This window comes from Plecotus auritus (assembly GCF_963455305.1).
Source record: "Plecotus auritus genome assembly, chromosome: 10".
In the NCBI taxonomy this organism is placed as follows: Eukaryota; Metazoa; Chordata; class Mammalia; order Chiroptera; family Vespertilionidae; genus Plecotus; species Plecotus auritus.
In genome coordinates, this window is record NC_137785.1 from 28,149,765 (window position 1) to 28,176,719 (window position 26,955).

At 44.4% G+C, this 26,955-nt stretch overlaps 2 protein-coding genes across 10 annotated transcripts in view; one reads left to right on the forward strand and one right to left on the reverse strand.

Annotated features, from left to right (window-relative positions):
* ANKRD11 (ankyrin repeat domain containing 11) overlaps nucleotides 1–25,355 on the reverse strand; it is a 295,623-nt gene extending 270,268 nt beyond the window's left edge. For 6 of the 9 annotated variants that reach the window (XM_080644290.1, XM_080644288.1, XM_080644292.1 and 3 more), the window contains exon 1: nucleotides 24,974–25,312. The gene's annotated coding sequence lies outside the window, so the exon portion shown is untranslated. Of the gene's footprint in view, nucleotides 1–24,973 lie in introns of all 9 variants that reach the window. The other 3 variants (XM_080644289.1, XM_080644287.1, XM_080644294.1) reach the window with 2 other exon arrangements.
* Nucleotides 1,677–1,931, forward strand: LOC308235410 (small ribosomal subunit protein eS27-like; the record flags this gene model as incomplete). The annotated part of the gene is made up of 1 exon (XM_080644182.1): nucleotides 1,677–1,931. One exon carries the CDS (start codon nucleotides 1,677–1,679, stop codon nucleotides 1,929–1,931), a length of 255 nt encoding a protein of 84 aa, XP_080500308.1.
* Nucleotides 25,356–26,955: the final 1,600 nt, after the last annotated feature.

Genomic DNA, 26,955 nt, shown 5'->3' on the forward strand with positions numbered 1-26,955 from the left:
TTACAGAGAGGAAGGGAGAGGGACAGAGAGCTAGAAACATCAGTGAGAGAGAAACATCGATCAGCTGCCTCCTGCACACCTCCTACTGGGGAGGTGCCTGCAACCAAGGTACATGCCCTTGACCGGAATCGAACCTGGGACCCTTCAGTCCGCAGGCCGACGCTCTATCCACTGAGCCAAACCAGTCAGGGCTGCAATCTTTTTTTAAAAATATATATATTTTTTTATTTCAGAGAGGAAGGGAGAGGTAGAGAGAAACAGAAACATCAGTGATGAGGGAGAATCATCGATCAGCTGCCTCTTGCATGCCCCCTACTGGGGACCGAGCCCACAACCCGGGCACGTGCCCTTGACCGGAATCAAACCCGGGACCCTTCAGTACACACGCCAGGACCCTTCAGTCCACAGGCTGACACTCTATCTACTGAGCCAAACCAGCTAGGGCCCTAACTTCAATCTTTGTGAGGACAAAGCAGCAGCAGGAGGCCTGCTCAGCCACCTGAACTTGGACTCTGGGGAGCAGTGCACAAACAGGGCCCTCAAGGCTGGCTGGCAGGCACATACCATGAAACACCCCCATAACTCAAGGACCCTATTTTTATGGCCAGGGTCTGACAAACAGGAATGCACATAGGAACAGTCAATCACCCTACCAAACACTCGATTGCAACAATAAAAAAGAGGAAGACACAAAAACTGGAAAATAAGTAAAGCCAAACTAAAACTTTGACATTCTATTCCAAACATCTCAGTAGAAAATAAAGACACGCCCCCCACACACACACACACTTGTTGCCCTGGCCAGTGTGTCTCAGTTGGCTGAGCATCTTCCTGTGCACCAAGAGTTTGACGGTTCGATTCCTGGTCAGGGCACATGCAGGCTTCATCCTCAGTAGAGGGTGTGCATGAGGCAGCAGATTGAAGCTTTTCTCTCTTCCCTTCCCACTTCCTCTCTCCCTAAAATCAATTTTTTTAAAACGCATATTACATTTTTTTAAAAGGCCCCTACATATTAACCAACACAATGTGATATCTCCATCCCACATGTGAACATTCCCCCAGCCCAAGTCAGCACACAATGTCCCAAAGAGATCAGGTCTCAGGTCTCACAAACTGACTGCCTGCCTCCCCACCCCCACCCCAAGCAATCTGGATATCCTATTGACAAAAGCAGCCAAACAGCATCCACATGTGTCCCTTTCATCCTTGCTCAACAGTCATACACCAGCTGGAGGTTGCCCTCCCTTCATGAGCACTCTTCTTCCATCTGTTGGCTGGGGGAAAGCCATTCTCAAGCCATTACCTGCATCATCTGGCTACAAGTAGCAGCTTCTTCCTATTACATTTCTCATTAGAACTTCTCATAAACAATTTTTCTTTATTATTCCTCACCTGAGGATATTTTTCCCATTGATTTTTAGAGGAGGGAGGGAGGATGAAAGGGAAGGAGAAACATCAATGTGAGAAACAATGGTTTCCTCCCACACTCACTCTGACTGGGGCAGGGGATGGAACCCTGGGCAGGGGATGAACCCACAATCCAGGTACACGCCTTGACCAGGAATTGACTCTAACCACTTAGCAACACCGGTCAGGGCTCATAATTTTTGATGCTTAATAAAAACTACTTAGCGGCTTTCGCTCCTTTCCGGTGGTGACGACCTCCCCACGACAATATGCCTCTTGCTAAGGATCTCCTCCATACCTCTCCGGAAGAGGAGAAGAGGAAACACAAGAAGAAGTGCCTGGTGCAGAGCCCCAATACCTACTTCATGGATGTAAAATGCCCAGGATGCTGTAAAATCACCACCGTCCTTAGCCATGCACAAACGGTAGTTTTGTGTGTTGGTTGCTCCACTGTTCTCTGTCAGCCAACAGGAGGAAAAGCAAGGCTTACAGAAGGATGTTCCTTCAGAAGGAAGCAGCACTAAAAGCACCTCAAATCAAGATGAGTGGGAAACCATCCCAATAAACACATTTTGGAAACAAACAAAAAAAAACTACTTATACCCATAATCCTAACACAAAAAAAAAAAAAAAAAAAAAATCACACCTCAAGCCCTAGCCCGTTTGGCTCAGTGGATAGAACGTCGGCCTGCGGGCCAAAGGGTCCCGGGTTCGATTCCAGTCAAGGGCACATACTTTGATTGCAGGCCCCTGGTAAGGGTGCGTGCAGGAGACAACCAATCAACGTGTTTCTCTCACATCGGTGTTTCTCTCTGTCTTTCCCTCTCTCTTCCACTCTCTCTTAAAAAAAAAAAAATGCCCTGACCGGTTTGGCTCAGTGGCTAGAGCGTCGGCCTGGGGACTGAGGGGTCCCGGGTTCGATTCCGGTCAAGGGCATGTACCTTGGTTGCAGGCACATCCCCAGTTGGGGGTGTGCAGGAGGCAGCTGATCGATGTCTCTCTCTCATCGATGTTTCTAACTCTCTATCCCTCTCCCTCCCTCTCTGTGAAAAATCAATAAAATATATTTAAAATAAAAAAAAAAGGAAAAATAATCCTCAGAAGAGGATTAACCAAACAAAAAAATAAAAAATCACACCTCAACAGAATGAAACCGTGATTATTCCAAAGTTTACCAGGATGAGGTTGTCTGGAAAAATAAACCTATCTGAACTGAGCCGTCCTCACATAAAAGTAACCCCACACCAGGCAAACATCCCACCTTTGATAACTTTATGGACAATGTGTCCCCCTGTTCCCAGTGGGTCCTCAACCTAAAACTCAGTCCCTTAAAAATCATGGTTCCTAAGAGTTTCCGATGTCAGATAACCGACCTCAGGGAAGTGTAACCACTAGAAAAACATTAATTACAAGGCAAGTTTGTCTCCTGTATAAATCAAGTGTGGCTTGCTATAAAAACTGTCTCACTACACAGAAATTATTTTTAATAAAACTGAGGGAGCCCTAGCCAGTGTTCTCAATGGTTAGAGCAGTGGTTGGCAAACTCATTTAGTCAACAGAGCCAAATATCAACAGTACAACGATTGAAATTTCTTTCTTTTTTTTAATATATTTTATTGATTTTTCAGAGAGGAAGGAAGAGGGATAGAGAGTTAGAAACATCAATGAGAGAGAAACATCGATCAGCTGACTTCTGCACACCCCCTACCGGGGATGTGCCCGCAACCAAGGTACATGCCCTTGACCGGAATGGAACCTGGGACCTTTCAGTCCGCAGACCAACGCTCTATTCACTGAGCCAAACCGGTTAGGGCTGAAATTTCCTTTGAGAGCCAGATTTTTTAAACTTAAACTTCTTCTAACGCAACTTCTTCAAAATAGACTCGCACAGGCCGTGGTATTTTGTGGAAGAGCCACACTCAAGGGGCCAAAGAACCGCATGTGGCTCGCGAGCCACAGTTTGCCGACCACTGGGTTAGAGCATCAGCCCATGCACTAAAGGATCGCAGGTATGATTCCCAGTCAAGGGCACATACCTTGTTTGCAGTTCACTCCCTGCCCTGAGCCTGGGCACATTTGGGAGGAAACTGGTCAATATGTGTCTCTCATGTCAATGTTTCTCTCTCCACCTCTCTCCCTCCATTTTATTCTCTCTGAAAAGCAATGGAAAAATATACCCTCAGGTGAGGATTAACAACAACAACAACAAAAAAACCAACAAAAAACTTGAGGGCTATTTAAAGCAGCCTGAAAAACCTACTACCCTTGATTAATGAGCACTTGATATCTGCCTTTGAATATATTCAGTTTATAGACATGTGAACAGGTACCTTTTAAATTACCTTTCAAAGCAAAGGCACATATAAACACTCCAGCAATAAAGACAAGGGAGGGAGCCTAGGTAGTCAAAGGGAGAGGCTGCACAGAGTTTGGTGTAAGACACCAAAGCCCTCCAAGAGGGCGGAAATCCAATGACCTACACCTGCTCACAGGTTTTATATTTTTTTGTTCTTTAGGGGGCAGGCTTACTGATTTTTAGAAAGAAAAACACTGATGTAAGAGACAAATATCAACCATATGCTTTCCCTGTGTACCCCTACTGGGGATCCAGCCAGCAACCTGGGAATGTGCCCTGACAGGGAATCAAACTGGTGACCTTTAGGTGCGCAGGGCAATGCCAAACCAACTGAGCCACATCAGCCAGGGCTCACAGGATTTTTTTTTAATATATTTTATTGATATTTTACAGAGAGGAGAGAGAGGGAGTTAGAAACATCGATGAGAGAGAAACATCGATCAGCTGCCTCCTGCATGCCCCCCACTGGAGATGTGCCCGCAACCAAGGTACATGCCCTTGACCGGAATCGAACCTGGGACCCTTGAGTCCACAGGCCAAGGCTCTATCCACTGAGCCAAACCTGTTAGGGCTCACAGGATTTTTTAAATGGCATTAGAGGTACTGAGTGGGCACTTATGCCTTTTAAATTTTTTTCAAGTTTTATTGAAAAATAATTAGCATACACCACTAATAATTAGCATAAGGCATAAAGCATGAAGATTTGATTTACATTTATTGTGAAACTAGAGGTCCGGTGTGCACCAGTGGGGTTCCTCGGGCTGGCCTGCGGGGATCAGGCCAAAACCAGCTCTCCGACATCCCCCAAGGGGTCCCAGATTGCGAGAGGGCTCAGGCCAGGCCAAGGGACCCCACCGGTGCATGATCAAGGCCTGGGAGGGACCGTGGGAGGGCTCCAGGGTGTGTCCGGCCCATCTCACCCAGTCCAGATCGGCTGGACCCCAGCAGCAAGCTAACCTACCGGTCAGAGCGTCTGCCCCCTGGTGGTCAGTGCACGTCATAGCGATTGGTCGAACGGTCAAACGAATGGTTGGACACTTAAGCATATTAGGTTTTTATTATATAGGATTATTATTATTAAACAGGATGATTACCACAATAGGTTCAGCTAACATCTATCTTCTCATACAGATTTTTAAAAGAGAGAAAAAAATGTTCTCCTTGTGATAAGAACTCTAGTCAACATATTGTACAATACATCCCTAGGATTTAATTATCTGATAACTGAAAGAATGTATCATATGACCACATTCCTCCAATTACCCCTCCCTCCACCTTCCATACCTCTGCTTAGTACAAATATGAGCTCTCTGAACTTGGTTTGTTTGTTTGTTTTTAGATTCCTCATATAAGTGAAGTCATATAGTATTTGTCTTATTCTGACTTACTTTACTTAGTATAATGTCTCCAAGGTCCATACATGTTACCACAAATAGTGATTTTCTCCTTTTTTATGGCTGATAATATTCCATTGTGTATATATAATATATATACCACAATTCCTTAACCCACTCAACTATCAATGGGCACTTAGGCTGTTTCCATATCATGGCTATTTAGAATAATGCTGCTATAAACAAGGGGGTACAGATATATTTTTGAGTTATTGTTTTTGTTTCCTTTGGATATTCCAGAACTGGAATTGCTGGATCACACAGGGGCGGGCAAAAGCAAGTTTATAATTGTCCGCATGGAAAAAGACACACAGGTTATGATTATAATAATACCGACTTTTGTCAAACCCTGTATACTAGTAGTAGTTCTACTTTATAAAGTGTTTTGAGACTCCTCCATAATATTTTGCAGAGTAGCTGCACCAATTTACATTCCCACCATCAGTGCATCTCTACATCTTCACAAGTGTTTAACTCATATATAATTTTTTTTGTTAATCCTCACCTGAGGATATTTTTCCATTGATTTTTAGAGAGTGGAGGGGAAGAGACAGAGAGAGAAAAACACTGTCAATTGGTTGCCTCTCACATGCACCCAGGCCGGGAACTGAGCCTGCAACCAAGGTATGTGCCCTTGACCAAAATCGAACCTGGACCCTTCAGTTCATGGACCGATGCTCCATCCACTGGGCCCAACCAGCCAGGGCTCTCTCTTATATTTTTTTAAATATATTTTTATTGATTTCAGAAAGGAAAGGAGAGGGAGAGAGAGATACAAACATCAATGATGAGAGAGAATCATTGATCAGCTGCCTCTTGCACACTCCCTACTGGGGATAGAGCCCGAAACCAGGGCATGTGCCCTGACCGTGAATCAAACTGTGACCTCCTGGTTCACAGGTCGACAAAACCACTGAGTCATGGTGGCCGGGCCCTTTGCCCATTTTTCAATTGGGTTATCTTGGGGTTTTTTGCTATTGAGTTGTATGACTTCTTTATATATTTTGGATATTTTGACCCTTGTCAGATATACAGCTTACAAATTTATTTATTTATGGTTAATCCTTGCCCAAGGATTTTTTTTTAATATATTTTATTGATTTCAGAGAAAGGAAGGTAGAGGGAGAGAGGAAAACATCAATGATGACAATCATAGATAGCATACCCCCATTGGGGAATCAAGCCCACAACCTGGACATATGCCCTGACCCAGAATCGAACGTGACCTCCCTCCCGTTTCACAGAACAGTGCTCAACCACTGAACTGGTCCTAAGGATATTTTTTTCCAGTGATTTTTTTTTTTTTTTTTAGTGAGTGGAAGGGAGGGAGAGAGGAAGAGAGGAAACAAGAGGAGAAAGAGAGAAAGAGAGAGAGAAACATTGATGTGAAAGAGACATATCGATTGGTTGCCTCCTGCACACATCCTGATAGGGGCCAGGGATCAACCCTGCAACCCAGGTAACATGCCCTTAATCAGGAATCAAACCACCACAACCCTTCGGTGCTAGGGCCAACACGCTAACCACTGAGCCCACCAGCCGGGCAGGTTTGCAAATCTATAGGCTGCCTTTTCACTTTGTTGATGGTTTGTTTTGCTGTGCATGAACTTATTAAAGAAAGGTGCATGGCCCTGACCGGTTTGGCTCAGTGGATAGAGCGTTGGCCTGCAGACTCAAGGTTCTCAGGTTCGATTCCAGTCAAGGGCATGTATCTTGGTTTCGGGCACATCCCCGGTAGGGGGTGTGCAGGAGGCAGCTGATTGATGTTTCTCTCTCATTGATGTTTCTAACTCTCCCTCTCCCTTCCTCTCTGTAATAAAAAAAAAAAAAAAAAAAATCAATAAAATATATTTTTAAAAAATTAATATAAACTCACCAACATCTGGAACGGACTTGACTTTTAGATTTTACATTCCAAATAATTATTACTTAAACAAATCGGAACATTTGAGAAATAGGCCCAAATGGGGATAAAACCTAAAGCCACTGTTTCACCCACACCATGCTCTACCTGCCAGAACATATCAGCCATATACTGGGGCATTCAGGCAAGGAAGCCTGCATGCTCTCCCCTATGACGGAAGCCAGGGAGAACCATTGGCTGAGGAAGGACCTTTTCTCCTGGGATGCAGTGAGCAATACCAGAAGAATCTATTCATGAAAATCAACATCATCAAAAAGTATTAACTATTAATAATGAGTGTCTACTTCTCTGAATTATATGGTAGGCTTCCACATCAAACTGTGAATTTATTTACTTCAGTAAAAAAAACTGTGAACTATCAGCTCTAAATCTTAGATGACAAAAATAATTACAATTTCAGCAGTAAAAGCTACAATTTAGGAAATTTAGCCACTAATAACAAATATTTACATGGGAATGTTTAAAAGTACCCTACGTTGTTGATAAAAACACAGGTTCTATTCCAACTCTCAAACCTTAAAAATGGAAGTGTGGACTGGAATTAAACCCGCATGCCAGACTAACATTATTGTTTGCCAGAAATCTCCCTTCCTTTACATGCCGGAAACCAACTTACAGACTCCCCAAGAGGTCTAAAGCTGTCATTTTTAAAATCAGGTAAAGCTTGGAACCACAGTTAGTATATATCTGGTACCCTTATATCTATTATTTAAAACTCCCTGGTTTAGCTCAGGTGACATGGCTTAGTGATTGAGCATCAACCTATGAACCAGGAGGTCACAGTTCAATTACCAGTCAGGGCATATGCCCAGGTTGCGGGCTTGATAACCAGTGTGGGGCGTGTAGGAGGCAGATGATCAATGACTCTCTCTCATCAATGATGTTTTTATCTCTTTTCCTCTCCCTTTCCCCCTGAAGTCAATAAAAATATATTAAAAATAAATAAATAAAATGCCCTAGCCAGTGTGGCTCAGTTGGCTTAGTGTTGTCCTGTGCATTGAAAAGTCACCAGTTTAATTCCCGGTCAGAGCACATGCCCACGTTGTGGGCTGGATCCCTAGTCAGGGAGCGTGTGGGAGGCAGCCATTTGATGTTTCTCTCTATATATCTGTTCCTCTCCCTTCCTCTCTCAGTAAAAATATTTTTTTTAATGTTTAAACAACACACACTTTTAAAAAATGCCATGGTTTAAAATCTCTTAGGGCTGTAGCCTGCAAACAACTCCATTAAAAAGAGCACAGTCTGAGAATAAAAAGTGGGCACAAAGTGTTTCCCTTCACCTTAAACCCAACAGCACAGGACAGACTGACTTCACCCCCAGCTGCAAACACTTGGAAACCAAATAGCCTTGATTAATTAACCATTGATCTTAAATTATTTTTATGTAAACTCTCACTAAAAGCATAGCCCTCAAAAGTATCCTGGACAAAGAAACAACAATAACAAGCCAACCACAGGTCCCTCAAGTTTGGCTCAAATAAATTTTTATAAAATTCAAACAGAAACACAGTGGCTGCTATGATCCCTGCCAGAGGTTTTCCCTGAGTCCTTTGTCCCATCCCCAGTGTGATCAGTTAAGTCATGGGTAACTTACAGACCTACACTGAACTGTTCTGTATCTTCTAAACATGATCTCCTAAATCAAGAAAGGACAGTGGGCCCTAGCCTGTTTGGCTTGGTGGATGGAGCCTCGGCCTGTGGACTGAAGGGTCCCAAGTTCGATTCTGGTCAAGGGCACATGTCTGAGTTTCGGGCTTGATCCCCAGTGCAGGGGGGGCGGGGGGGTGTGCAGGAGGCAGCCGATCAATGATTCTCTCTCATCACTGATGTTTCTATCTTTCTCTCCCTCTTCCTTCCTCTCTGGAATCAATAAAAATATATTAAAAAAAAAAAAAAAGAAAGGACAGTGGTTGGATTAGCCCTGTGACAGTGTAACAACTGAAAAAACTAGTCCTGCCTCCAGATAAATAACGGTTGTCAACCAATGAAAGGTAAAATGCTTTAATGTTATGGAGGGATTGGTAAAAAAGGGATTTAGCAGAACTGTGAAGAGGCAACTCCCTTCAAGTGCACCTTGCCCTGGGCACTTGCAAAGGTCAGGCTGACCAAAACACTTACTTTTGCTCTCCACTTATTTCTCCATCTGCGATTAAACTATATGCAATTCAGGGCCCCAAGAGAAACAGTAGAACTTATGGAGAAAGACACCAATCCAAGGTTCTCTAAGCCAGACGCCTGAGTTTTACCACTGCCCACTCACAGACAGATCAAAGAACAAAGTTCTCGGGATCACAACACATGATAAATAGTGCTATGATAGAGCAGGATAAAGGCTACATTCTATTGACTAGAGGTAAATGATACTAGTTAATGTGTTTGGCACAGACTTAAAATATTAATGTTTCTTTCATCGAGTATTATGTATTTCTTGCCAATATTACTCCTTTCTCGGGTCATAAGCCCTTTTTTAACTTTTAAGATTGATCTTTCAAGCGAACATTGATTAGAGATCTACTGATATGTACATAGAACTATGGGAGATACAAAACAAACACAAGTCCAAGATTAAGCCTAACAATGAATTTGGACAAATAGCACAATCCCTGTTCTTCCTTCTGTATAACCTCCACCAGCAGGCTGACTACTTCTCCAGACTCCAAAATCCCTAGGCCCTCCTATATGAACCCAAAACTGCTATCCTTGGCCTGCAGTTTATACTGTCTAATAAAATCAACTGCTTAAGGGCAAGGACCAGACTCTGTCTTTGGACATAAGAGGTGTTCAAACTAAAGGCTGAGCTGAACAGTGTTACCATTCCCAGTTTCTTGACTTCCCTAGAAAGCATTTCCTCTCTTTACCAAACTGCCCATTTCTCCCTCCAGAATGTCTAGAATGCAAGCATCACAAGGCCAGGGGCATTCAGGCTTGTCACAGCATAGAAATGGCATATGGCATGCAGCAGGCACAAGACAGACAAGACAGTCAGTCAGACAGCACTGAACCCTAGTCTCCCCTTCCAGCCCTCTATTCCCCATCTCCTTTGCCCTGTCCTTTTACAAAACTGCTCATCACTTGTTTGCCCGATTGCACCCACCCTGAATCAACCTACCCTCTCATTTCCAAGTATTTTTTAAATATCTAAATACTTTTAAGCTAGCAAACACCATTAGGTCTTTATAACTTGCCCATGCAGGCCACTTTAAAGAGTCCCCTCCCTGTTTTAAGAATCTCTAAATCCTCTCAGGAACCTATTAGCCCACACTGCTCTACTGGAGAGCTCATCCTCCTCTTGCCTGAGGCATCCCTTCCTCACTGACAGGCCCCAATTCAGGTCCTCCTATATGCACTTCACTCCCATCACTTTTCTGGTATGGGCATTTTTGCCATTCATCTGAATTCAAGTATTATTCCTACAATAAATTTTAAAGCCCTTCCTCCAATTATAACTGGTTGTTTTTACATTTTTCCCTAGAAAATGGTCTTCCTACCTTCTAAAATAGTGTTTCTGGTGAGACACATTTTAAACCCAATATTCATCCAAAGCAGAGAATGGTGGGGGTAAACATACAAACTGGAAGACAAAACAGTGGCCTTATATTCATCTCCTTTCATAAGCAGTGGCCAACCTGAGATGATTCTCTCTCTGCCAAATTCCTAGAATCACCTTTCTTGATAATCCAAGTTTAAGCACAAGTACTGCAAAGCGTTCCACTCACCAATCACTCTACTTTCATCTGGTCTGTCCACACTGTCAGACTCTGACACATCATGTCCTACTTCAGGAAGTGTAATGCTTCCTCCTCAGCAGGCCAAATACAGGCATCATTCCAAATCCCATACAATTTGACTCCAGTCCGTTCTCCTAACTTTATCTGCTACCATTTTCTTTCATGGGCTCCATGTTCAAATGGGTCTTGCTGACATTCTCATGTTACATCCCACCTCCCAGACTTTGTTCATAGCCTTCCCACAGTCTACAATGGCATCACCCTGCTCTCTTGCACATTGACATTGCACCAATTCTCAAATATCACTGATTCTTAAATAGCACATCCTCCATTACATCTCCCAGATTACAGAATCAAAAAGATCTTCTCTCCCCTGAACTCTTGCTTCTTTTCATAGTACCCCTAAGTGCACCTCACTCTCAGTGAGGCAGGGTTATGTCAGTCATCTTTGTTTCTACAACACAGCCTTGCACACAGTGAGCAACCAATATACATGACTACATCTGTGTAAGTATGGGGAAAGTGTAAGTTTTTTCCTAAGTCTTAGAAGTTCCCTCATAAAACATGTAACTCATTCTAGTTGCAAAAAAGACACAAAATTTTCTTCCATTATACACAGTCCATATTTGGAAAATCACTCAGATAAACCAGATATCAGCTATATTATATAGTGCTTTACAACTGTGCTAAATGGGTGAATAGCTACAAAGACATTAAAAAAAATAATACTCTTCAAAACTGTCATGGTCATAAAAAATAAGAAAAGACTGAGAAACCGTTAAGACAGAAGATCAGTAAGAAGACATGACAACTAAATGCAATGTGGGATCCTGGAACAATAAAAGAACATTAGAGGGAAAACAGGTTAAGCCCCAATGAAGTCTTGAGGTTTAATTTATAGTAACATACCGGCCCTGGCAGGGTGGTTCAGTTGGTTGGAGCACTGTCCTATTCTCCAAAAGGTTTCAGGTTCGATTCCTGGTCGGGACACATACATAGGTTTCAGTTCAGTATGGGAGGCAACTGATCAAAGTTTCTCTCTCACGTTGATGTTTCTCTCTCTCTCTCTCTCTCTCTCTCTCTCTCTCTCTCTCTCTCTCTCTCTCTCTCACATCAATAAAAACATATTCTCAGGTGTTGGAAGCCACCCATTGCCTTCACTAGCAGAGAGGTGCGGACAAGGAACCCGGAAGGCTGGTCAACCTTGAAGCTCTGAAAGGTCAGAGCCAACCAGCCACTGTTTAGTTGAGACAATGGTAGCTAAAGCAACATCCACCTTTTAGTTTTATGTAAATTCTTGCTGATTGGCTATTATTGGAATTGCCTGCCTAAGAGGCTATGGGTATATCCCACAGTCTTAACAAAAGGGATAGCAAGGCCAGAGCGGGGTGGAGTCCTTCCCCTTGAGTTGGGCTCCCGCCTGGCCCCCAATATTCCCAAATTTATACTTTCTTGTCTCGTCTCTTTCATTTGTGTACGGCCTCCTCCAGAGCCCGAACCCTGAACCACGCGGGACGTGGGGAGGGACACTCTCAACTGGCAGCCCAACGTGGGGCACTCTCACTCAGGGTGTGGATTTTTTTTTAAGTAACATACCAATATTAATTTCTAAGTGTGGACAACCTTACTATTGTTATGTAAGAGGTTAACATTGGAGACCTGGATAAAGAATATACTGGGCCCACCTGGTGTGGCTCAGTGGTTGAGCATCAACCTATGAACCAGGAGGTCTGTTAGATTCCTGGTCAGGACACATGCCCAGGGTGCAGGCTCGATCCCCAGTAGGGGGGCATGCAAGAGGTAGCCAACCAATGATTCTCTCTCCTCACTGATGTTTCTATTCCTCTTTCCTTCTCCCTTCTTCTTTCTGAAGTCAATAAAAAGCATTAAAAAATAATAATAAAATAGTGTGGCTTAAAAAATAATAATATCACAGAACTCTCTGTACTACTTTTGCAACTTTTCTGTGAATCTAAAATTATTACAGAATAAAAGTTTATTTAAACATAACTGTCCAGGGCATGTATTTTCCACCACACTCACTGATCCCCCATCAATGCCAGACAACATTGGCTGACCAATGGCACTGAGGCTTTCCAAGAATCAAGACCTTTCTGGTGAACCAAAGCAAAGCACCAGAGCCAGCTGCACAAAGATCACATCCAACCTCATCTGCAATGACAGCATCCATGGAATCTTAGTGTGGTCAGCAGAATAATGCTCCCAGCATTATTCTAATCCCTGGAACCTGTGCATATTTTAGATTACAAAGCAAAGGATTAGAATCAAGGTCGAAGGTGAAATTAAGGTTACTAATCAGAAGATAGGAAGAGTATCCTAGATTATCCAAGTGAGGCCTATCTAATCACATGGGTACTGAAAAGAGGAAGAGGGAGGCAGAAGAGAGAATGGGGAGGACATGTGACTTTGGAAGGTCAGAGTGATGCACCACTGCTGGCTTTAAAAATGGAGGAAAAGCCCAGCCGGTTTTACTCAGTGGTTAAGCGCCGACCTATGAACCAGGAGGTCATGGTTCGATTCCTGGTCAAGGCATGTGCCCAGGTTGCAGGCTTGATCCCCAGAGGGCATGCAAGAGGCAACCAATGATTCTCTTTCTTTTCTTTTTTTTTTTAATATATTTTATTGATTTTTTACAGAGAGGAAGGGAGAGGGATAGAGAGTTAGAAACATCAATCAGCTGCCTCCTGTACACGCCCTACTGGGATGTACCCAAAACCAAGCTACATACCCTTGACTGGAATCGAACCTGGGACCCTTAAGTCCGCAGGCCAACGCTCTATCCACTGAGCCAAACCGGTTAGAGCCAATGATTCTCTTTCATCATTGATGTTTCTATCTCTCCCTTCCTCTCTGAAATCAATAAAAATATTTATAAATAAATAAATAAGGAGGAAAGGGCCAAGGAATATGAACAGCCTCTTAAAAAATGGAAGACACAGGAAATGGAGTCTCCCATAGAACCTTCAGAAGGAACCAATGTGCTGAAACCTTGATTTTAACCTAGTGAAATCCATGTCAGGCTTATCTTCAGAACTGTAAAATAATACATTTGTATTGTTTTAAGACACTGATTGGTGGCAATTTGTTACAGCAGCAACAGAAAACACTAAACTATTTTTTTAAATCAGTTTCTCCAAATTATGATAGCATATGTTTTCCTTCTGACCTCACAACTCCTGTCACCTCCTCTAACACACCCTCCATCTACATGTGTCCCCCGATCCCCTTGAGAGAATATATTTGGGAGCTTAGAAGAAAACTATCAAGGAAAAGGCGAGGCTATAGTTAAAATTCTAGGACATGATTTTTCTCCCCAACTTTCTAAAACTTCATTGTGCCATTGATCTTTACTTAAATATCCTTCTTTAAAAATTAAAGTTATTGCTTCAACATGGTCTTCCTTACTCAGTCATCTGATAAGAACCCAAATTTAGCAGAATCAGATCTAATCTCTTCACCAAAGAAAAACAAGCTTGCATGTAAATCTCTTTAAGGTTACATCTGCTGAAAATTACTTAAGCTATGAGTGAAAGGACATATCACTTTCCTAAATTTCATATTAAAAGATAAAGCACACAATTTGCCCTAGCTGGTTTGGCTCAGTGGATAGAGCATCGACCTTCGACTGAAGGGTCCCAGGTTTGATTCTGGTCAAGGGTCAGAGTTGGAGGCTCAATCCCCAGTAGGGGGCATGAAAGAGGTGGCCGATTAATGATTCTCTCTCATCACTGATGTTTCTCTCTCTCTCTCCCTTCCTTTCCGAAATCAATAAAAATATATTTTTAAAAAAGATAAAGTACACACAATTCAAAGATTACCCTTCTCATGTGTTGGGGGGGAGGGGGAGTGATTCCTATAGAAAAATATTTTGAAGAGTTTTAGCACATCTATATATATAAAAGGCTAATATCCTAAGTGTCCAACCATCCAGGTAATGTCATGTAGCAACACCCAGCTTCCTCTTCTTAGCAACTAGCCTCCTTGCAGTTTCTTCAGCCCAGAACACCACTTGCTTTATAGCCAGCTGTAAGCATTTCACACTGTAACCAAATGTCTGTGAAGCATTTTCACGTGCCTCATCTCATTTGATCCTCACAGAAGTCCTGGAGTAGATAAATAGGAGACTTGGTGGTGGAATCCTATTTTCTTTTCATTAGCCAAAAAAATGGAGATTTAGAAAGCTTAGAAACTTGACCCAACTGAAAAGAAGTAAGAAATGGTAGACCTTGAAAATGACTTCAGGTTTTCTCACTATGCAGAATATAGTCAAACACTGCTGCAGTTAAATAGTTTACCCTTTGTTCTGCCTGTGTGATCTACAATAATAATCTGCTTCGTGTTGATATTTACTGCTGTGTTGTTGACAATTACCTGAAAGACAAGTTGGGGTGCTTCACTGGGCTAGAAAAAGTTTAGCTACATCAGAAAGCAGGCCTAATGAAGCAAGTTTATTCTGTATCTATAAAAGGCTAAGTTAACCCGCACATGTGCCATACATATAAAGCTCTTGCTGGCACCAAGTGCACGCGTGTGTTTTGATCTGTCATTGTCGATTGTGAATTTGGTTGACATTTCTATTATAGAGAAAGGAAAATAGTGATATTAAAATATTTTTTCTAATTAATTTCCTTTCAATGTGCACAAATTCGTGGACCAGGCCAATAGTTTAATATATTAAGCACTAAACTAAACTTCAAATTTCAGAAAGACTAGTCTCAAAGTATTGAAAATACTATGTGGGTAATCTAAATACATTTGGACCAAATCATACACCTCTAGCAAAGAAAAATTTCACAGTCTAAAAATTCCTTGAAATCAGAATCACCCAAGGGGTTATGGACTACTAACCTAACACTGCAAGTTCTTCAAAGTTTCAGACCCCTAAAGGCCAGGTTTTATTCTTTGTAATAATCCAAAAAGGCAAGCTTTTTTTTTAAGTGTTCTGTGCATTCTATAATTAGCCAGGCATTTTAGTAATTTTTTTCATCCTCAGCCGAGGATATTTTTTCCCATTGATTTTGAGAGAGTAGAAGGGAGAGAAAGAGACAGAGATAAACACCAATGTGAGAGACACATCGATTGGTTGCCTCCCACATGCCCCTGACCAAGGTTGGTAGCCTGCAACTGAGCTACATGCCCTTGACTGGAGTCGAACCCGGGACCCTTCAGTCCTCCAGCCAAAGCTCTATCCACTGAGCCAAACCAGCCAGGGCTAGTAAAAGTTTTTTTAAATATATCTTTATTAATTTGAGAGAGAAAGGGAGAGGGAAAGAGAGATAGAAGCATCAATGATGACAGAGAATCATTGATCGGGTGCCTCCTGCACGCCCCCTATTGGGGATGAAGCCTGAAACCCAGGCATGTGCCCTTGACCGGAATTGAACCCGGAACCCTTCAGTCCACAGGCTGATGCTCTACCCACTGAGCCAAAGCAGCTAGGGCAGTAAATTTTTTTAAATACATTTTTATTTATATACTAGAGGCCCCGTGCACAAAATTCGTGCATGGGGGGGGGGGGTGTGTCCCTCAGCCCAGCCTGCACCCTCTCCAATCTGGGACTCCTCAAGGGATGTCCAACTGCCCGTTTAGGCCTGATCCTAGGATCGGGCCTAAACGGGCAGTCGGACATCCCTCTCACAATCCAGGACTCCTGGCTCCCAACCGCTCACCTGCCTGCCTGATTGCCCCTAACTGCTTCTGCCTGCCAGCCTGATCACCCCCTAACAACTCCCCTGCCAGCCTGATCGACGCCTAGCTGCTCCCCTGCCAGCCCGATTGCCCCTAACTGCCCTCCCCTGCCGGCCTGGTCACCCCTAACTGTCCTCCCCTGCCAGCCTGGTCACCCCCAATTGCCCTCCCCTGCTGTCCCAGTCACCCTTAACTTCCCTCCCTTGCCAGCCTGATCGACCCCAACTGCCCTCCCTTTTTTTTTTTTTTTTTTTTGTTTTGTTTTGTTTTTTAATATATTTTATTGATATTTTACAGAGCGGAAGGGAGAGGGATAGAGAGCTAGAAACATCGATGAGAGAGAAACATCGACCAGCTGCCTCCTGCACACCTCCCACTGGGGATGTGCCCGCAACCAAGGTACATGCCCTTGACCGGAATCGAACCCGGGACCCTTCAGTCCACAGGCCGACGCTCTATCCACCGAGCCAAACCGGTTTCGGCTGCCCTCCCTTTTAGGCCTGGTCCCTCCCAACTGCCCTCCCTGGCCGGCCATCTTGTGGTGGCCATCTTGTGTCCATATGGGGATGGCCATCTTTTGTGTTGGAGTGATGGTCAATTTGCATATTACCTCTTGATTATATAAGATGAGGACACATGACATCAAAGAAACCTTGGCCCAGCAACAGGATTCAGAGAGGAAGGAAGAAGGAGAGATAGATAGAAACATCCATGATGAGAGAGAACCATGGATTGGCTGCCTCCTGCAAGTCCCCCACCAGGGATTGAGCCGACAACCCGGGCATATGCCCTTGACCGGAATCAAACCTGGGACCTTTCAGTTCGCAGGCCGACGCTCTATCCACTGAGCCAAAGCAGCTAGGGCAGGGCTAGTAAATTTTTTTAAGTTAATTCCTTCAAGAATATTGCTTTGGGGTTTTTTGTGCTTTTTTTTTTTTAATTCTTACTTCCTGTTTTACAGGATGTAAAACCACATTTAGAAATGTGGTACATACTAGCAAGGCTTAATTTAAGAGTAATAAGGTTCCTCACTGCTTCTCTCACCCTCTCTATTTTAGATAAGTTTACACAGTATAACACAATGATCTCAAGTTTACATTGTCACCCAGAATTAAATGAAAGTATTTTTTGTTTATTTTGCTGTGTACGAACCCAATGGGGAAAAACTAATCACAACTTTAGCCAAAACCTTACCAACTAAGCACCCTATGCAATCTTCTCATTATTTAGAAATATTCATTATTCCAGAATATTAGCATTCTGAAGACTACCATTGGGAGGAAGGGACACATATTAGTAACAAGCTGAGAAAAGAAGTCTACTTATTACATTTTATTTTTAATTGGAATTTTATTGTATTGGTAGATTTGGGGGTACTTGCTACATTTTCGATGAAAAAATAACCTGAAAGTTATTAAGCATTTATAAGTTAAATTGCAATTACAGCCATTTTTAAAGGTCACTTTTATTTAGAGTTAACTCAATAGGGCAGAGGGGGATTTTATGTATCTTATTTAACCTTGACAAAAAAATTTGATCTAGCCCTGACCAGTTTGGCTCAGTGGATAGAGCGTCGGCCTGCAGACTGAAGGGTCCCAGATTCAATTCCAGTCAAGGAATTGGTTGTGGGCACATCCTCAGTAGGGGGTGTGCAGGAGGCAGCTGATCGATGTTTCTCTCTCATCCACGTTTCTAACTCTCTATCCCTCTCCCTTACTCTCTGTAAAAAAATCAATAAAATATATTTTTTTAAAAAGAAAAAAATTTTTGATCTAAGTGATCAAAAATGTTTTATGTTGAAAAGAGGCCAACGTTTTTATGCAGTGAACAGATGCACATTGGTTTCTTTACAAGTGAAAAAAGAGTGCCTACAGATTTTCAGGATAATAAATAATTCACTGCACAAAAGCCAAGGACAGAACTGGAAACTTGGGTCTTGCCCTCAGCCAGGCACTAGGGACACTATACCACTGCTCCCCTGACAACTACCTCAACCTTGGGGGAAGGGGGTGGGAGGGATAGACGACAATCCAGGACACATAACATCAAAGAAATCTTGGCCCAGCAACAGGATTTTCAGTCCTTTCACAGTGAAAACCCACTTTACTCTGTATTCACAGAACCAGCAAGTTCTAGAATGGTATCTTTTAGTTTTTTCAACTACAACCAATTCCTCTCATCCCTTACTACCTAAAAAGTTAAAAAATCATACAAATCCAACTCACTGTACCAGAACCAAGAACTCAAATATCTATCACCTAAGTTATATCCATGATTAGTCTTTACAAAAGCAGCCATTTTGTCAATTACATAACAAGTTCCTTCTTTTTAAAATTTATAAACAAACATAAATGGGGAAAAATAACACAAAACTCCATTTTGGTATATTTCCCTCCAAAGAGATTTTGTTTATATTATTAAAATGATAAAGTTGGTGGAAGGGGAAATGTTAAGGGGCCACCTCCATTCTGGGGGATTTATATTTAAGCTAAGGCTTTGGTGTCACACCCAGGAACTTTTTTATACAGTCAGTTAGGACGTAAAACAATAAACAAATAATAAAATACCGGGCCGGGTGGCTCAGTTGATTGAATGGCAATCTCATACAACAAAATGGTTTCGGGTTTGATTCCCGGTCATGGCACATTCCTGGGTTGTGGGTTTGAATAGCAGTCAGGGCGTGTATGGGAGGCAACCAATCGATGTTTCTCTCTCACTTTCTCTCTCTAAAAAATTAATAAAAATAGAAAAATAACATATCCTCAGGTGAGAATTACAAAAAAAATAATAATAATTTAAAATGCTGCCGAAACCGGTTTGGCTCAGTGGATAGAGCGTCAGCCTGCGGACTGAAAGGTCCCAGGTTCGATTCCGGTCAAGGGCACGTACCTTGGTTGCGGGCACATCCCCAGTGGGAGGTGTGCAGGAGGCAGCTGATAGATGTCTCTCTCTCATCGATGTTTCTAACTCTATATCCCTCTCCCTTCCTCTCTGTAAAATATCAATAAAATATATTTTAAAAAAAATAAATAAAATAAAATTAATAAATAAAATGCTAACACTTTCAAAGGACTATACTACAGTGCTAAACCACTGTTTCTGTTACATGTAGCCAGGTGCTCAAAATTCTTAATGAAATATGTAAGGGCCACGAGCAGGAACAGCAACAAACTACACTCAGCAAGCCTCAAACTATGTCCCCAAAGCAGCAGTCCTACTAAAACTGCTTTTACAGAAATCATTTTTTTCTGTGACAAAGACAACCTCCCCTTTATTATTTTCCTTTATTTCTTGTCTGTGACAGTATTATAAGCCATGTCCCTACACCTTTATCTAAACTGTAAAGGCAAACTTATAATGAAAACAAGTGGAAAAATGGCTGATATGCACATAGCATAATTCCTAATCAAATAAATAAAAGTTCATAAATCTACATTTTGCCTTTCAAAATTACTTAAATACTTCCATATATATAGGCTTTAAACAATTCAACAAATATTTCTCTCTTTTTAAATATGTTTTATTGATTTTTTTACAGCGAGGAAGGAGAGGGATAGAGAGTTAGAAACATCGATAAGAGAGAAACATCGATCACCTGTCTCCTGCACACCCCCTACTGGGGATGTGCCCGCAACCAAGGTACATGTCCTTGACTGGAATTGAACCTGGGACCCTTCAGTCCACAGGCTAACGCTCTATCCACTAAGCCAAACTGGTTAGGGTCAACAAATATTTCTTGAGACAATTCTACAACTAGTATCATGCCCTAGGTTGGGTCCTGGGTGCCCAGAGACCCTCTAAGAAGCAGCAATATTTAACTAAGACCCAAAGGTTAAGTAGAAGTTATCTTGGGAGATTTTTTTTTGGGGGGGGGGGTGGGGGGGAGAAGGGGGAGGTAGGTGAGATTTGCATGGGAAGCGACTCAATGGGACCCTGGTCCACTGGTCCAGACAGAGAATCAGCAGGTGTTACAGCCATGAAAGAATAAGGCGCATTGCTCAATCTAGGAAATGAAAGGCCAGGGTAGCCAAAGCACCAGTTCAGAGGTAGTGTGACCCAGCATAAGAGTTGGAGTCTAGGGGGAGGGGCCATGCAACCAGGGTCTGATTGTAAATAAGCATTTGGGACATTATCATAAAAATAACATTTGTAGCCCTGGCCTGGTAGCTCAGTTGATTAGAGCATAGTTCCCATCCGCCAAGGTTTCAGGTTCAATACCTGCTCAGGGCATATACAAGAATCTCAAATACATAAATAAATGGAACAATAAATCCCTGTTTCTCAGTGTCTCTTCTTCCCTCCCTCTCCCTTTCTCTATAATTAATCAATCAATCAAAATGTTATTTGGTTCAAAGGTGAATTTAAAGAAAAATTTAAATACTGAGGTGGAGGAATGGGAGTTAAGTACAAAAGAATAACAAAAACAGACATTTACATACACAGCTGAGTCTGGCTCAGGCTTAAAAGATACCATGAATAAGATCCATGAAACAACAACAATAGCAAAGAAGAGCCACTTAGAAATAGAAACATCTTTATCAGAATTAACAAAGTTGTTACCCAGCCCGCAGGGCTCTGTGGTTGAGCATCGACCTATGAACCAGGAAGTCACAGTTTGGTTCCCAGTCAGGTCATCTGCCCCAGCTGCGGGCTCAATTCCCAGTGGGGGATGTGCAGGAGGCAGCCAATCAATGATTCTCTCATCACTGTTTCTCTCTCTTCCTCTCTGAAATCAATAAAAATAAAAACATATTTTTTAAAAATAACTAAGTTGTTAACATGGACAATTTCCTAAACCTAAAAAGGCTTTATATGTTGGTTATCTCTAATTGCCAGAGTTCTAAGAGTTGAGGATTAACACTCACTTTCATATAACTTTAAGGTAAAACTGAAAAACTTGAATTGCCAAAAATTCCATTTGAAATGCCTATTAAGAGAATACACACTGAAAACATTTCCAGACAACATTTAGTTATTTGAGTTCATGCAATTTTTATATAAAGTTTATCAACCAGCCAAACTCAATCCCCACAGAGTACTAACTAAACAGCAATAATAAACTGACAGCATGTGGTCAGACAAGCAAAGCATCATCATTTTCACCCATTAACTAGCAAACATCTTGCTATTGAAGGAAGCTCATCCATTACACTTACCATTTACGGGATAAAGGGACTTATACAGGGTAATGAACAGATCAAAACACTTATTTTAGCAACAAATACAGATTATGCTCTGAACCATCATTTACTGACACTCTCTAATTATGTTATCTAATTGATGATGGGCTCATTGCCCATATGCAAAAACCTCTCCTTATGTGCAATGAAACATAATCTTACTATGTGAAATATACTTAAAAATCTAAGGTACACAAGGCTTCTTGAATAATATTCTCAATATTCCTTAACTCTATTGTAGAAAGTTCTACTTGTCCACTGTATCAACAATGTAATTATAGCTAACATGACAGCCACCAGTCATAAGCAGTCCATCTGGTTAAGAGAGATGAAAAGTACACTGCTGGTGCAGTGTGATTAACATGGCTGGTCCACAGAGGGTCTAAAGAAAAACATCTGACAGTGGCAATTCAAGGAAGAAAGCTGACACAAACTTAGAACAGCAAATGAGAAATAAAAACTATATGACACCTTTAAAAACAAACTTTCTGGTAAATTATGTTATGTGTATTTTACTACAATAAAAATTTTCAGAAGACAACTTCGGGGGGGGGCGGCAATGGGGGGATAAGAACACGTATGTAATACCTTTATAAAGAAAACAAAAGAAAAGAACTTCTGAAAGTTTCCAATTTAGATCAAATCAAGCAATCTCTTTGGGTAGCTTCTTAACTAACTCAGGAGTCATGCACAAAGAACACAGAAAAATGTCATAGCAACTTGGTCTTTGTTTCCTCCCATCTCATTCCATTCAAGAGGCCCAGCCTCTCAAATGAGATCCTGCTCTTAAGCGTGGAACTACAGAAACAGAACAACAGCTGAATGGAGGGTGGGGGAGGAAATACCAAAATAGGGATTCAATTCTAGGGTCACAATCAAAGTCGAGCAAGATGTTTTTCCTCCCCTTTTTTTTTTTAACTATAGTTTCAAAGTAATACCAGAGTATTTGTGCAATCATTCTCAAAGGACACAAACAAAATTCTAGGTCTTCCAGGACATCCAACATTTATTAAGAGAAATCAAGGTCCCAAAGACCAAAGAAACAGTCTCAGGGTCTCTGATTTAGAACTATCCAAGTAATGCCATTGACTGGGTTTGCACAAACCAAAAATAGTAACTGTTTCAATGGCATTTTTCCACAAGCAATATCATCTTTCATCACTTTGCTGAATTCATCTTATCAAACGGACCAAGATATTCTGTTTTGCAATTCAACAACTGCACACGTTTACTCCTCAGTTAAAAAGAAATTTAAGAATACTGTCTAAACACAATATAGAGAAGCCTGAGATTTTATTTCTCTACAGAGAAATTTGCAAAACCACTCTGTTCTTGCAAACGGATATGAAACACTCTCACAACCTATAGAAACCATGATACCTAAGTATGTTGCATCTTAAATGTTGGGAAAAAAGAAGGTTTTCAAAACATAGGGCTCTCTTAGACCAGCTAAATTTTCCAATACTCCTTGAAAACTGAGACAGAAGACTGGCTTTCCAAAAACACAACAGAAGCAAAAAGCCTAGATGAGGCACCAGAAACAGAGCAAACCTCAAAAAATTAAGACTCACCTTCTTCCCCCCCCCCCAAAAAAAAAAAAAAAAAAAAACATGGCAGGGATACAGGATTTAAAAGCACAATCCCTCTTTGAGAGGGGACTGAATCCATGAGGCAGGGCCAAAAACCACACACACACACACACACACACACACACACACACACCCGCGCGCGCGCACGCACACGCGCACACACACACACACACACCTACCGCCCTGCCAGGGAATGATGAAATGAGGAACGGAAATTAACATTTCAAGCAACGTCTCACATTGTTCCTTGAGGCCGAGGCCAAGGGCTGCTGTAGCAGCCACCACTGCTTCCCTCCAACCCGCCCCACAGTCCCGCCTACCCCCCCGCGCTGCTGCCCCGAATTCCTGCCCCTCTGCGAGCCCACGCGCTCTTCCTGCAACCCCGGCGCCCCCGCTTTCCCTCCAGGGCCACGGCTCGCTCGCCCCCTCCGGCTCGGAGCCCAAAACCCGCCAGCTCCCATTTCAAAACAACGATAATAATAGAGACTGGGAATAACTAACAACTACCATCGCTACCGTGAAGGCGCCCCTCCGACGGGTCAGAGGTCGGTGCCCCCACTCTCCAGATGCTCTGGACCTCCGGAGACCACCCTAGCCCCTCACAACAGCCCAAACCTCCCAGACGCCCCCCTCAGCCCCTCAAGGCCGCCCCGGGCGCCCAGCCCCACCCCTGAGCTCCTCAAGGCTGCCCGGGACCCCCAAACCCCCAGCACCGCCCAACATTCCCCTCCAGCGCCTTACATCAGCTCCTCAAGGCTGCTCTGGGCCCCCCAGACCCACCGTCGACCCCTCATGGCTGCCCTGAGCCCCACAGGTCCCCCCAGGACCACCCCATAACCCACTCCCAGTCCCTCATGGCTTCCCCGGAACCCCAGGCCCACCCTCAGTCCTCACGGCTACAGCGGGCCCCCAAGCCCACCTTCAGCCCCTCACAGCTGCTTCCGGACCCCCGAGGTCCGCCCCAGAGTCCACCCTCAGCCCCTCACGGCTGCCCCAGGCCTACCCAGAGCCTCCCGCAGGCCCCTAGCGGTTGCTCGGATCCTGAGGCCGTCCCCTTAGGGCCATTCACTAATGCCCAGACCCCACGAGCTGCCCAAGTCCGCCCGGAACCCACCCTCAGCCCTCACGACTGCCCTGGACCACCCCAGGCCCGCCCCGCCGCTCAGTCCCTCACGGCTGCCCCGAGCCCCCCCCTCGGCCACTCGCCGCAGCTCCGGGCCCGCCCGGAGCCCCTGTCGGCTCCTCGCGGCTGCTCCAGGCACCTCAGGTCCGTCCGGAGCCCACCCCCCAGCCCCTCAGGGCTGCCCCAAGCTTCAAACCCACCCAGAGCTCCCGCGTCAGCCCCTCACAGCTGCCCCAGGCCCAGAGGCCCACCCGGAGTCCGCGTCGACCCTTTGGCTGCTCCGGGCCCCCCAACCCACTCGGATCCCACTCGGAGCCCACTCTCGGCCCCTCAGGGCTGCCCCAAGTCCCCGGCCCACATTGAGCTCCCCCCACCAGCCCCTCACTGCTGCCCCAGGCCCCCAGGCCCACCAGGAGCCCCCCGTCGGTCCCTCACGGCTGCCCTGGACCCTAGGCCCGCCCGGAGTCCGTCGCGCTGCTCCGCCCCGCCGGGAAGGCCTGCAGGTTGCGAGAGCGTCCTACGACTCGGTGCCCACCAAACCCCGACCCGGTGGCGGTTCTTACCCGGCTCCGGACGGCGCGGCTACGCGGGCTCAGCTCAGCGGCGGCGCGCAGGCGAGGCCATGCAGCCCCGGCCCGGCTCCCGGCCCGCGGCCCGCGCGGGAAGGCGGCGGAGGCTGCGAGGACTCCGAGGCCGGCGAAGCGGCCCCTCGGGCGCGACCGGACTCGGCGGCGCCGCAGCGGCTCGGGTGATCACTGAGGGGGCGTTAGGCCGCGCGCTCCGCGGCGGTGCCTCCCCGCCTGTGGCCCTCGCTCCATCGTGATCCGGCTCGGGCGGCCTCTGGCTCGGGGACCCGCGGTGGCTGCGGCGGGCGCCGGCCTCATGAAACGACGCCGCCCATTGGCCCGCCGTATCCGCCACCGCCATTGGCTCGAGGCGCTGAGCACAGGGTTGCAAACGTCACGACGTCAGGGAGGAACTCTGCGCGGGGTGAAAGGGCGACGGAGTGATTGACAACTCTTGTGACAGGCCTGAGGCGGGACCAGACGGACGTCCGAGGACGGATTGGTCAAGGTCGTGGGTCCATGCTCACGGGACGTTAGGGTATTGAGCAGCTGGATTGGCTGCTTGAATCGCAAAGGGCAGGCTAGGTTTTTCGTTCTCGGGCTTGATAATTGGCCTTTCCAAGTGCCGGAAGCGACAGAGGGAACTGTAGAGAACCAGGGCCTGGTGTTGAAGGACCTGGAAGACGGACTTGTGTGCCGTAGCACACACATGATGCGGACATGAGGCCCTCGGCCGTAGTCTGAGAGACGTGCCCCATGGGCCTGCAGAGCTGTGCATCCTTCACCGACGCCTGTGACCTCACAAAGCGCAGAATGGTCGATGGGGTTGTGCAGTGGTACCTTGTTCGGGACTGAGTCTGCCCCCACTTTTTTAAAAATATAGATTTTTTTAAATATTTTTCATTGATTTCAGAGAGGAAGGGAGAGAGAGATAGAAACATCAGTGATGAGAGAGAATCATCAATGGTCTTCCTCCTGCACGCTCCCTACTGGGGATGCAACCCCAGACATACTGGTATGCCCAGACCTAGAACCAAACTGGTGACCTCTTGGTTCCTGGGCTGGCGCTCAACCGCTAAGCTACACCCAGCTGGGTGCACAAACCTTTTATAATACTATAATACTGGGGCAGAACAGATGCTCAATATTATAGGAATTAATATATTTTGTCACTAAACCCAGCTTTAACTTGCAACTTTAAAGTATCCAGAAAATAAAAGGAAAAATTTCATATGAGTTGAATATAGAAATGATACCGGCATTAGCTCCTACATTTTAGTGTTGAATACTGTAAATAATCTTGCAGTGACCCACAGCGCAGCACCCATGCTGTCCAGTGAAGCTGGCTTTCCAGGCCCCAGTGGAACGGCTGCCTTGCCTTCTTTCCCCCAGACCTCCCAGACATGTGCTTCAGTTCTTCCCTTTTGCAGTAGAGAGGCCTGTAAATATATTCTACGGGATTTGTTTTATTTACTCTGTTTACGAAACTGTTAACCTCAGATAGGATTGCCTTAGAGTCCAAGTAACAAACTGTCAAGTGAAATAAAACATAAAACAGCAGGAATGGAGATAGCAAAACCCAAACTGTATGCTTTGATTTGAGGCATATACAAAGCCAAAGTATGCTCCTGGCTTCAAATCATCTCCAGGTGAACTCAATCAGCTCTTGAGCTTCCTCCAACCAGCGCTGGCCATGACTTCCAGAAACACAAGATCCTCTGGGGAAAACTGCTGAGTGTACCACAGGGTGATCCTGGTGCCTAGCCACAATCTGCTGGTGTATGTTTTTCCTGTATATGTGTGTGTGTGTTGGGGGGAGGGGCTTAAGTGAGCCATGGTTCAAATTCTATGTAGAAGTGGCCACCTCTTTCTCTGTCAAATTAACCATATAAATTACAGTGACAGGGAGGGCCATGCCTGAAACTGTTCTCTGAGACAGCCTGGTGGCTGCTGTTCCTGGCCAGCCTGTCAGAGAGGGA